Source organism: Lissotriton vulgaris, chromosome 7 (assembly GCF_964263255.1).
Source record: "Lissotriton vulgaris chromosome 7, aLisVul1.2, whole genome shotgun sequence".
Classification (NCBI taxonomy): Eukaryota; Metazoa; Chordata; class Amphibia; order Caudata; family Salamandridae; genus Lissotriton; species Lissotriton vulgaris.
In genome coordinates, this window is record NC_141695.1 from 381,252,264 (window position 1) to 381,265,583 (window position 13,320).

The 13,320-nt window shown below is 47.7% G+C and overlaps 1 protein-coding gene across 3 annotated transcripts in view; it reads left to right on the forward strand.

Annotated features, from left to right (window-relative positions):
* CNOT3 (CCR4-NOT transcription complex subunit 3) overlaps nt 1–13,320 on the forward strand; it is a 992,943-nt gene that overhangs the window by 746,874 nt on the left and 232,749 nt on the right. For all 3 annotated transcript variants that reach the window (XM_086930326.1, XM_086930324.1, XM_086930325.1), the window contains 2 exons: nt 4,910–5,012; nt 5,319–5,493. In XM_086930326.1, the coding sequence (XP_086786452.1) occupies nt 4,910–5,012; nt 5,319–5,493 (278 nt within the window). The remainder of the gene's footprint in view (nt 1–4,909; nt 5,013–5,318; nt 5,494–13,320) is intronic.

The window sequence follows — 13,320 nt, forward strand, 5'->3', positions numbered from 1 at the left end:
AACCAAGGACCATCCTACATTAACCATCGCTAAACTTCCACCTCCCTGCAAGATACCTGTGCTCTGCTTTGATTGCCCCTGCATCCATCGCAGCCAAAGCAGGCTGCTCCTTCTACTACATTGCCATGGGGCACAGGGTCAGAGCTGATTTGCATATCGCCATTGTCTAACCCAGGGTGGTGTGGAGTGCAAAAAAACGATGGATTTGGGCCGAGATCTTTGGACTGGGGTGAATGTGTGACATTGATCCACATTCTGTCCATCACCTGTTTTGTTTACATTGCTGGCAAGACCTGGAACAACCTCCACACAGCACTCTCACTGGCGGACTTCAGGAAGAAACTCAAGGCCTGGATTTTCTATAGAGACTCACCACCTCCAACGCCTAGATTCCCCTAGGGGTGACATTGCTGAGCTATACAAATGCTGATTGATTACCCAATTTTGTCGAAAACTTTTCTTGAATTTGCCAAGGTTTGTTTGCGGTTGGGTGAAAATGCTTTGATTTATTACTTGTAAAATCCTTAACGCCGGAAACCTCTGGTGGATTTTTTTCGTTCTTGTGTCTACATTTTTATAAAAGCACAGATTTCTTGTGTTGTGTCTATTTCTTCAATTGTTTTGGTGCAGCTTAAATGTTTTGCACTAGTTCCTCTGTGCCACAGCTACCCAGGGTTGAACTGAGGGTTTAACTAAGAAACTGATGTAGTAAAATGGAGATTACAAATGAGGGGTGAGATTGTGCACGCTCGATTTTAAAAATTGAAATTGTCACAAAATACTTTGTTTTACTTGCACTGCACTTACCTAGTGCATTCTCTCACCCTAATCTCTTGCAGAAATCGCCGCGCAGCCGATATTAACGCTGCCACGGCACAGTGATCTTCGCCGCCATTTCTCCTCCTTAGCCCACAGGCCACGCCCATGGCCCTGAGGCCACGCCCCCTCATATATAAAAGTGCCTTCCTCGGACGCGCAGCGGGCGCGCCAAAAGCAAGCCCGTCTGCGCCCGTCCGCGGCCAACCGGGGCAAGGGGCCACCCTCCTGCCCGGTCGCCCTACCAGGCCAGAACCCATAGTCCCCACTCCCTCCTCCAACTAAAGCAGGAAGCTTTCCCTCACCCTGCCTACACGCATGGGATCCATCCATACAACATCCCGCCTGCAACCAGTGCGGATTTCATTTCTCACCCCACCCAAAAATGGAACCCACACAATACTCCATGCTCCTGCTCAACTGCAGATCCCTCCCCAAGCACACTACGGAAATTTCTCTACTGATAGAGGATGCAAACCCGGACATCCTCTTTATCACAGAGACTTGGTTGCAGGAACACTCGGAACCTGATTTGGTACAAACTCTTCCACACGGATACCAAATATTCCGCCTTGACCACAAAACAGGAATCGGTGGAGGGCTAGCAGTGATCCACAAGATAGGATACGAAGTCACTAGCACTCCCGTCCGTGTTCCGGATAGTGAATGCCTCCCCTTCACTATAAAATTCAGCCCCACCAATATGTTCTCAGGTATGCTCATATACCGCCCACCCGGGACGCAAGGAACATTTCTTTCTAACCTTGCCCCAACAGCTGCAAACCTCGCACTCCTGGGTGACCTCAACACTCACCTTGACGACCCTAACAACTCAAACGCCAGAGAACTATCCTCCAGCCTAGGTGCTCTCGAACTACAGCAACTAGTCCTCGGGCCCACTCGCCAGAAGGGCCATCTTCTGGACCCCATATTCAGCAACTGCCCGAACCTACACGTTGGAAACCCTTCCCTGGGCTGATCACTTCCTTATCCCTTTCACATGGACCCTCCCCAACCACCCCCTACCCAAACCCTCGACTGTTCAACAGTCACGCAACTAGTCCAAAATCCCCCAGCCGGAATGGCGGGACAACCTTGATCTAACCATACCCACCAAAACTTCGAATCCTATTGAGGGCAACGAGAACTACAACAGATGGATCACCAGCTCTTTAGATCTGGTACTTCCACTTAAACGTACCCACCCTAAGCGGGGAAACCCGACCGCCCCATGGTACACTACTGATCTCCGAGAGGCCAAACGCACCTGCAAAAGAATCGAGAGAAAATGGCGTCTCGATTACCTACCAGCAGACAAAACAGCCTACAAAGCAGCTATCAAAAGCTACAAATCTAGCATCAAACTAGCGCAGGCAAAATATTTCGAAGAAAAGATTGACAAGGCAGCATCTAAGCCCAAGGAGATCTATTGGATAGCAAAATCCCTTTTGCAACTACCCGAGGCTCCAAAGGAGCACAGCAACACCCAGGTCCACTGTGATGAGCTAGCGGACTTCTTTTACCGCAAAATATAAGTCATTAATTCCTCCTTTTCTCAAAACACCCCTTCGCCCAGCGCCATTGCAGATCTAGGCTCTGCGGCAGCACTACCAGTCTCCCTCACATGTATCCCGCCCCTAGATCTCACCAATCTAGAAAGCATCATGCTACAGGTCAAATCAGGATCACCTACTGATCCGGCCCCTCCGCGGGTTCTCACCCCGATCACCAGTCAGATCTCACCCACCATTCGGGACCTGCTTAACTCCTCTCTCCATACCGGCATCGTCTCCCCTCTATGGAAGAGAGCAATGGTCAAAGCTTTATTAAAAAAACCTAGCCTCGATCAAAACAATCCCTCCAACTACAGACCTATCTCTCTACTACCCTGGCTCAGTAAACTACTTGAGAAGTATGTCAACTCTGTCCTGACACACTTCTTGGAATCAAACAACATACTTGATTCCACACAGACGGGTTTTCGGCCCCTTCATGGAACCGAAACAGCCCTGGTCGCAGTGACGGAGGAAGCAAGAAGGATCCTAGACAGTGGTGGGTCAGCGGCCATCGTCCTACTCGACCGTAGTGCCGCCTTCGACACTGTAAACCACAATATTCTTCTCCACCGCCTCAGTAGGATAGGAATCTCAGGAACGGCACTCACCTGGCTGAGATCCATTCTTACAGATAGATCTTTTCAGGTATTTGAGAAAGACTTCACTTCCTCCAGCAAACCCCTGAACTGTGGAGTGCCCCAGGGCTCCTCCCTGAGCCCCACCCTTTTTAATGTTTACCTCTGGCTGATGTCGTCCGCCCCTTTGGAGTGAAAATCATCACCTATGCGGACGACACACAGCTGGTGGTGGCGTTAGACCCCCCCTCTCAATTCCCACCACAGCTTATACAAATGTTTGGAAGCAGTCGGCGCCTGGATGTCGGGCTCCTGCTTAAAACTAAACGGGGATAAAACAGGGATTATGCTCTTGGGAAACAACATCACCAAATCCATCGACTCCATCTGCCCCCTTTGCCTAGGCAGTCCCCCGGAACCCAAAGAACAAATCAAAAGTCTCGGCATCTGGCTGGACAGAACACTCACTTTTAACTACCAAGCCACCAAGCTTGCTGCCACATGCTTTGGGCTCCTGAGGCTACTTCGCAAGATCCTCCCTCTTCTCTCGTTCCACTCAAGACGGATCAGGGTCCAAGGGCTGATTCTATCTCGCCTTGACTGCGGAAACGCCCTATACCTTGGGGCCCCACAGTCCACGCTCAATAGACTTCAAATCGTCCAAAACTGTGCCGCCAGGACCCTACTCGATATCCCACGACGAGTCTCAGTTACAGCCCGACTGAAAGATCTCCACTGGCTCCCTGTGAAATTGAGGATCGAATTCAAGGCAATGTGTATTGCTCACCGCTCCTACTGGGGAACAGGTCCTGCTATCAACCGCCCCCTGGTAAATGCCTATCATCCCAATCGTCTGCTCAGATCTGGGACCTCTTGTCTCACCACAGTGCCGCGAATCAGAAGAGCCAGGTGTGGAGGCCGGTCGCTCTCCTACAACCTAGCCAAAATCTGGAACACTCTCCCCCTCTCAATCAGATCAGAGCCCAAACTACTTACCTTCCGAAAGCTCCTTAAAACTTTTTAATAAATCATCCTTTTAACAAATCTTCTGAAAAAATCTGCCTAAACCTTGCGTACTCCGCTTAGCCCAACCTCTGCAGTGCTGGGACGCCCCTGGGTAGCCATCGCGCTTTATACATTTTCTTTTCATTTCATTCATTTTCATTCATTTTCATTCATTTCATTTTTGTGATCTATGTACTAATAGGTCAAGTTGCACAATGTCTGGTTGCAGGGGTCTTAGACCAACCAACCTACCCAATGAATATTTGGTAGATTGCAGTTTGGGACCCCACCCTTTGGTTGCATATGAACGCAAGGATGGTGGCTTGCAAGGAATAGCAGAACAGCGTTCCTGTGTTTGCATTCCCAGATGTCGCCAAATCTATCCTTTTTGAGAAGAGATTGGAAGGGGTGGTAGTGGGCGGTGAGTAGTGAAAGAGACCACTGGGTACTTTCCCTTGATACAGTCTGAAACAGTTCCCACAGCGGATGCTGTCGAACAGAGACCAGTTTCCTTTTCCATATGAGGTACCGTCTCCTTTTAGGTGTGAATAACTTTTTAATGGTTTGTGACCATTGTTATGTTCATAAACCATTGATATATTATTGTTAGTAGATGAAGCTACTTTCATCCCCTCTCCGAATTGTGATTTGCAATGAGACATTAAAATCATTTGAAAATGGTATTTTGCAGTCGCAAACTCTTAAGATTTTCCAAATCGTAGGGTTGGTGACTACAAAATGGTGTTGTATATCTGGCCCCGTACTCACTGTGTTGAGGCACAGTCATGGATTCTTCAATTCCAATATGGCATAGCCATTTATTATACTTTTTCGTTATTCTTGCATTACCTTAATATGTTAAATGTGATTCAACATCACTTAGTAAGAAACTTAATTGTATAGTTCTGGTGTTAGTGTCTGCTCTAGCATGATTTTAATTTTCTGCCTCTGTCTCAGGTTATAGTTCTGTGGTTGCAGAAAATACTTCTGAGTCAGCCCTCAGCAGCACGCAGTCGCAAAGCAGCCAGCCAACCCATCACAACCCACCACCCAGCACTACGTGAGTACTACATAATTGCATTAGAAACAGAAAATAAACTCGGCTTGAATTACGTTCTGAGGTCCAAGGGATTGAAATCGGAGGGACATTTAGAGCCCATTGAGCTAGGGATTAAAGTTTTTGTAGATAAAGTTTACTAAGTGTCTTATAGAGCTAGGAGTGTAAAGGGATAGAAGAGCTGAGGTGCAGAGTGCTGGACAGGGGATGTAGAGTGTGGTATAGTGATAAATATACTAACGCTTCATGCAGTGCAAACTGGTTAAACAATTCGCATACATTTAATTTATCCTCTTGTCTAATCTGCAGAAAGGAGACCAGCAGTGCCTCCCAGTCAGCCAGCAGCATAAGTTCTGGGCCAAGTTTACTGTTACCATTATCAGTGAACCCACCCAGCTCTCCTACACCCAGCTTCAGTGAAGCCAAGCCTAGCCAACCTCTCTTAAATGGGCCTCCCCAATTCAGTTCTACACCTGAGATCAAGGTGAGTGTAATACCATTCCGCATACCTGTTCAGCATGAAAGTCTTATGTCATGAATTGCTTTGGTATCTGAGGCAGCAAAAGTCTTACTATCCATAGTCTGCAAGCTTCAAACCATGCCTTTTCTACTGTATGCAATTGTGACCTGGGCAGGGTGGAAAGATGGAAGGAGGCTTTTTATTTCGTTACTTCAGTCTTTAATTGTTTGAAAACACACATAGGTTATTTTCTTTAAATAAAGAAATTGTGGCTCTGGCATCTTCCCTCAGATCCGACCGAACAGAAATCCCACCTGGAGTAGTCTTCACTTCAGAAGCCCTCGGAGAAAACAAAACATGGAACCGTAATCAGTGACCATGTTTGGGGTCTTATAATTTGGTAGGGATGGAAGTGAGGGGAATTTTGTACACCTTAAAAAAGAAACCATTCACCGTTGTGAGAGAAGGGGCTTTGAAGGCAGAGGTATTCGCAAACTGCAGCCTTAAGTAGTTTCAGTACCCTTCCTCCCTCTTAAAACCCTCCTGGAGCGTGGCTCGCTTGTGCGTGGTTTCTCTGGGATTCTTGGTCTTCCCTGGATGCGTCCGACTCTGCCTCAGTGGTTCCCAATCCTGCGTTGATTCTTGTGGTTACCGAGAGGGTTTTGCATATGCGGCCCACCAAATTCTGAACACAGAGTCCTCCGTCGTGGTGCCTGTTGCTAGCTTCTTGTTAAAAAGTCATAAAAGTCATAAGTCAAATGCTTTTGTATAGCGCACAATTCACCAAAAGGTCTCAGGGCGCTTTGCAGTGAAAAACAGCATCCTTGACGAAGTAAAGGGACTGAGGAGGAGATGTTAATTAGGGAAGAGCCAGGTTTTTAGTTACTTTATGGATTACTTTTCAATCCACAGGACTGGATCCTAGAATCAGTCCTGGGAAATCTCCTGTAAACAGTTGAGTAAAAGCGTTTTGGTTACAGTAGTGATTTTAAGGAATATTATTGTATTTTAAAAGATGACAAACTTTTTTCACATAGAATCACCAATGTTATCCAATGGGAGGAAATTCACTTAGCAGGTAAGTAGTGTTATCGTTACTTTTTCTTACTCAGTGGTGGATCCTGGATCCAGCACTGGTGCATCTCCTGTAAACAGTTGAAAGAATGCGTTTGTCATACAGGCGATTTTTAAGGAATATTTGTAGTTTGTGAGAATCGACACTTAGAAACTTTTCTGGTGAAAACCAGGCTATGGATTCCTAGGGAAGGAAATGCAAGTTACAGGTAAGTACGGTTAAAATTACTTTTTAGGGTCAGTGCTGGGCTAAAAGATGCAGCACTGGGTTCTCTCATGATAACAGGTGAGTAAATCGGAATTTCGTTGTTCAGCTGATTTTAGATGAATATTTTAAAGTTTCAAAACTCCACACTTAAAAGAATTTCAAAGTGAAGCACTATGGAAGAAAAGTGAGTTATCGACTTTTAGGTAAGTTCTCCACTGGCAGAGTTACGGTTCCGGGCATAGATAGGTACAGTTGGTAGACCCTCAGAGGAACAGGGGCTGCCCGGTGCAGAGGTAGTTACGCCCAATGTAATCCAAGAAGAGGCAGGCCCCTGCAAATGATCTACTTACCTGCGCACAGTTTGGCTCCAGGCACCCCTGTATCGATTGGAAAGAATTGTGGCGAACTCTAATGTTCAAGGCATATGAGCTGTAGATCATATGCGTTAGCATAGATCGCCATCTGGTGTTGGGCTTGGATATTTGCACTTTGTTTTTCTTCGAGAAGTCTTTGTAGTCACGAGGTAGGTGACTTCTCCTTTCAGTAATAGTGCACATGGGCAGGGACTCCATCTTTAGATTGTTTTTTTCCACCATTGGTTTTGGATGTGTATTGCTGCGCTCTAGTATCGTTCTCGAACCTCTCCGATGCGCAATCCTCTCCCCTCGACGCTATTGCCTTTGATCGCGGTTCCCGTTCGCGTATTGTCCAAAATGGAAAACCTTCGATCTGGAACTTCGAGGTGGGCCGGATGGCCTACCTGTGCCGACCACGCAAGCAGCCTATGGAACGGCCTCCGTTCAAGCTATGTCCCGGGTGTCGCGCTAAAATTCCACGCACCTACTTGCACAAGATCAACAACCTGTGCCCATCCCAGGAACACGAAAAATCCTCCAGCGAAGCATGTAAACCATTCCAATCGAAGAACACTTTCGGCACCGGAACATAAGGACAAACATGAGACTACTGCTATGTCGACGGTACCAAGGACATCTCCGACACCGAAATGCTCGGAGCCTAAACGCTCCACACCTAAAAGCTCGGAGCTGTAAACATCTGCGCTGAAAAGTTCGGAACCGAAACAAACCACACACTACACGCCCTAACCCTGTTTAAAGTAAAGAAATGGATTCAAAACACTCGGTACCCAAAAATTGATTCTTCAATGCAGAAATCCACTCCAAAAGAAACAGAAACTCCTTCCAAAAAACTTCAGTCTGAAGAACCACCTATGGATCCAAAACAGAAAAAATCCCAACACTGGACACCTTATGGCTACTTGTAAGAAAGTGGCTCTATATACACTGGACCAAAGTAAGGTATAATGTGTATAGAGTCCCCAGTCTTCAGAGGTATGATAGAGGTTAAAGTCAGATATGACCATACTCTCTAAAGTGGTAGCTTGGTCGAGCAGTAAGTGTGAGAAAGTGGCTCTATATATACTGGACCAAACTAAGGTACAGTGCGTATAGACACCACAACCCACAGAGGTATAACAGAGGTTAAAGTCAGGGCTGACCTTACTCTCTAAAGTGGTAGCTTGGTCGAGCAGTAAGGCAGTACCAGAGTACAGTGTAAAGCATTTGTTGTACACACTCAGTCAGCAAAAGGTTTCACACAAGGAATGAACTCTAGGCCAATTGTTTTTATATCAAAAAATATAGTTTTATTTTTAGAACCAACAGGTATCAAAATATACTTTTCTCAATATGAGTGATCTCAGATAATTACTTTGCAGAAAGGTAATAAACTTTGTAAACACAATAGGTACAGGGGTTGCAGTAGGCAAAACAATTATAAACACAATTTAACATTCAGCTCAATGGGTTGTTCTACATAAATGCAGTTGATTACTTTATAGATTACTTTTGTAACTCCAGGACTGGATCCTAGATTCAGTCCTAGGGTCTAAGCTGAAAACAGTTTAGTAAAAACGTTTTGGTTATTGCAATGATTTTTAAAGAATATAAAGGTATTTTTATAGTTCTCGTTACTTTTGTAATCCAGGACTGGACTCCTAGGTTCGGTACTGGGGTCTCTACCTAAGACAAGTAAGTATTTTCGTTTTAGTAGTTGGTATGATTTTTAAGGAATATTTGAAATTTTCGGAAGTAGACACTTAAAAGAAATTTCAGAGAAAAGCAGTCAATGGTTTCCTATGGCAGAAAATTCAGGTTATGGGTAAGTGCAGTTCTAATTACTTTTGAGGATCAGTACTGGGCGGAGAGGTACAGTACTGGCTCCTCTCCTGGCTCCATGTGAGTAATTCGAAATTCGTTTCTCGGCTGATTTTATAGGAATATTTTAGAGTTTCAAAACTTCACACTTCGATAATTTTTCGAGCCAAACCACTCAATGTTATCCAATGGCAGGAAAGTGAGTTATCGCTTTCCAGGTGAGTACTCGACTGGTGAAGTTAAGGTTCTGGGTATAGACTCAGGGGTCTCCCAGGGTCGGGAAGGTACAGTAGTTGCACCTTCAGCGGCACAGAGGCAGCCGGGTGCAGAGAGAGTAGGCCCAATGCAATCAAATAGAGGGTAGGGGGCCTTCGGTTGGTGGCTGCAAGCAAGCAGGCCACGCGGCTGTGGGAGCTGGGCTCCTGGTCACTTACTCAGGGCAAGTGGGGAAATAGAGTAGGGTAGTAGTTGCACTAACAGCGGCACTCGGGCGGCTGGGTGCAGGGTGCTTTTGAGCCGTCGGGCTCTCAATGTTAGCCAATGGGAAAGTTAAAAAGTGAACAAAGGCTGCAGGCTCGGGGATGGAGATTCTTCAGGTGTGACCACCACTTCGAGAGGTAAGTTGGGATCTTGGAGAAGAGGCAGGTACCCCAAAGGAAGGCACAGGGGACCGTGGGGCACCGGGTGCAGGGGTGTCTTTTGGCGTCTGGAAAGCTTACCCTCAGCTGGTTGCGGTTGGGGGTTCCTGGTTCTGAGGCTGCAGGCGTCGTCTGGGTCGTCGAGGAGGGCTTTGGTCACTGGACTTCGGGTTCCAGTTGCCGGGGGGACGTCCTCGTGGTCTTGGATCACTCGGGCACCGGCCGGACTTGGTGGTTGCAGAGTGGGCTGGATTCGTGGTTCCTGGCTGGCACCAGGGGTTTTGCTGTTGGAGCAGAGCCTCTGCTCAGGGGAGTCCCAGTCTGTTAGATGGTCAAGGCAAGCATGTCCCCCGGGTTGTCCAAGGTTGCTGTCCGCAGGAGTCGCCGGGACTAAGCAGGAGCAGGTTCCAGGATCGACAGTTGGTGTCCTCCTGTTGTTAGCAGCTACACGGTTAGCAGCTGCATGGCTGGTCTTCTTGATTTTCTTTTTTCTTTTCTTATCGGGATCTGAGGAGGGAAGGTTCAGGGTGCCCCTAAATACTGAAATTTAGGGGTGTTACAGGTAGGGCAAGGGCAGGGACCAACAGGTCCCTGTTCTGGGGTGGGTACACCGCCTAGCCTGCTCCTCTCCTGTGGGAGGGGGGAAGGAGCCTAACTGTGATTGGGCAGGGCTCCCCATCTTCAAGATGGCCGGAGCCCGGGGTCGTGCTTCACCTCGCCTCTCCCACCTGAGGGTTGGGGTTGGCACAGACTGGCAGACCCCCCTTTCCTGACCTAGGGTTTCCCGCCAGTCTTCCCGCCAAAGTGGGGGTAAGAACTGGTGGGGTCCAGTTGCTGAGTACAGCAAGTGCTCTGGAGAAACTCACAAGGGCGGCAGGCCTTTGAAGCTTCCCCCTGCCCATCCTGGGGGAGGAGACCTAGCACTTCGCCCAGGATGTGCATTGTTGCAGGCCCAAGACAGCGATGGGCTCTACACCCAGGGGTCCAGCAACATGTCTGCTCTGTGGCAGCCTAGGCAGCCTCTCCTCTGGATTTGTAATGACAACCTCCCTGCACCATATACTCTTAATTGCATCACTGCACTTAGTGCCCAGGAACGGCTCTGGGTACTGTAGGGGCACAGGGCTTATGCACATGTGCCCACACCACTTGCATAGGGCACCCAGCTAGAGGGGTGACTGAGGTATGCCACAGCAGTGGGTCTTGTGGGCATGGCACACAGGGATGTGTTCCAGGTTGACTCCTTATTTAGTTCGGTACTTAGACACTCAGCCTGCAAAGGCAGTGTGTGGGTGTCAGGGTACAGGGCCCCTAAGGGTGGCACAATAAGTGCTGCAGCCCCTATGGGTCTTCTCTGGTCACCATGACTGGATACCTAGGGAGGCCAGAGATGCCAATTGGGATTTAGTTTAAACACAGTTTTAGAGAAGGAACACAGGGCCTGGGTATCTTGTTGGCAGGAGCCCAGGGCACACTCATCAGCAGTTCAGCAGAAAGTGGGGGCATACCAATGCAAGAAAGATGGCACTTTCTCACAGTCTGGCAGTATCAGAGGACAGTGTAAAGCATTTGTTGTACACACTCAGTCAGCAAAAGGTTGCACACACTCAAGAACTGAACTCTAGGCCAACTGTTTTTCTATCGAAAGATATAGTTTTATTTTAGAACCAACAGGTATCAAAATATACTGTTCGTGGCATATGAGCTGCAGATTACACACTGTGCATAGATCGCCACCTAGTGTTGGGCCCGGATTTTTGCCGTTTGTTTTTGTCCTGAAAAGTTCTTTGGAAGTCACGAGATATGTGACTCCTACTTTGGACCATATTGCGCATGGGCATCGGCTCCATCCTCAGATTGTTTTTTTCCGCCATCAGGCTCGGATGTGTTTCCAGCGCTCCAGTTTGGAACCGATTTTCCTTTGGCGCGCAATCCTCACCCAGTTCGACGGTATTGTTTTGATCGCGGTCCCCATCGACGCGACTCTTCGCCACTTCGAAGTCTTCGAAATCCGGTCATCGGCGAAGGCCTTTGGGCCTACCTAAGCCTTACTCTCTGGCTCATGGAAAGGACTCCATTCAAGAGGTGTCCTCGATGTAGGTTGAAGTTTCCCCACACCGATCTACGTGAGGTGTGCAACCTTTGCCTCTCACCGGAGCATGAGGCCAAAGACCGGTTCCGCTTGTGCCTCCTTCCGCTCCAAGAAGACAATTCGGGACCGACTAGCTCGAAGAACAATGGCTCGCTCGTCCGCATCGATCCCGGACGACATCTTCCAAGAGGGCGTCGACGTGCCAGAACAGCAGCGGGCCGAAATAAGCACCAGCTCCTCCAATGCCGAAGACCCCGACGTTGAGGACATCACTCCAGCTCAACTGGTCGTAAGTAAGAACTTCGACTCCGACCCTTCCTCGACACCCTCCAAAAAGGCTGCGGTCACACCCTCACCTTCGGGTCCAGGTGCACACCGAGAGACTGTTTCGCACGTCCCGCCCTCGGGCTCTGCAAAGAAGCCTACTAAGCCTTCAGGTTGCTCGGGCTTGAGTCAGCCTATTCCCGGTGTCGATCCTACACCGACACCGAAAAAGAAGCCATCTTCCTCATCCACGCGACTGCTGCTTCAACACCCAAGAACTTGGCGCCGAAGACTGGCCTTAGTCTTAAACCGAAGAGAGGGATTCCGTATAACCCAAAGGGAAATAGAGCTCCAAGTAACTGTTTGGTAAAACAAAGTTTTCCTTTTGGGAGGTAAAAGTAATTACCAATTTAGACACTCACTTCACTCAGTCAAAAGCTCTCACTCAATTCTATATTGTCAACTGGTTTGGGAAAAGCTCAACAATGAAAAAATCAAATACAGATATCATACAAAATATACAATTTTATTTTCTATAAAAAACATAAATCGATCTACAATTTCATTAAAACCTTACACAATACATGTTAAAACCACCTAATGTGGACTGGTAGAAATATAAACCAAAACAGTAAACTTTGTCTTGGTGTTTGTTAATTCGGACACTTTGTTGGCAACATTGGGAAGTAATCCATTTCTTATACCCAACTATTAGTTGACCTATCAATCCGGAACAGGAGCCCCATAAATGCCCTAGTTGCGCGTACAGGGCCTCCCCCTTAGTTCATTCTGAACCCGCCTGCCTGGAGATGGCCCTGCTGAATTGCAGGTCACTCCCCAAACACCATACCGAAATCAATCTGCTATTAACAGAGTCGGACTTGGACGTTCTGTTTTTAACAGAAACTTGGCTGTCCGAGAGCTCCGACCCGGACATTATCCAAGCACTTCCTCCTGGGTACCACATCAAAAACCTTAACAGACCGACGGGCACGGGTGGGGGCATCGCGATTATTTATCGCGATAACCTCGCTTGTCAACTTAAAGACAGTCCTGTTCTCGACTGTGAAAATGTCCTTTTCTCTCTACACCTGCCGCCATCGACCACACTAACTGGGCTGCTAATATACCGTCCCCCAGGACAGGTAGGGTGTTTTATAAACTCACTCATGGATGCCATTACCTCCCTGGCGTGCGGAACGCCTAATTTTACCATCCTCCGGGACCTAAACCTCCACTTTGATGATCAAGGCAACAAACTTGCACAGAACTGAAAGCTGATCTAAACTCCCTAAATTTACAACTACTTAGCAACGATCCCACCCACCTGAAAGGACACTTGCTAGATCCCATCTTCTCTAATCTCTCCAAACTGTCCGCTCAAACCCCTCTCCCCTG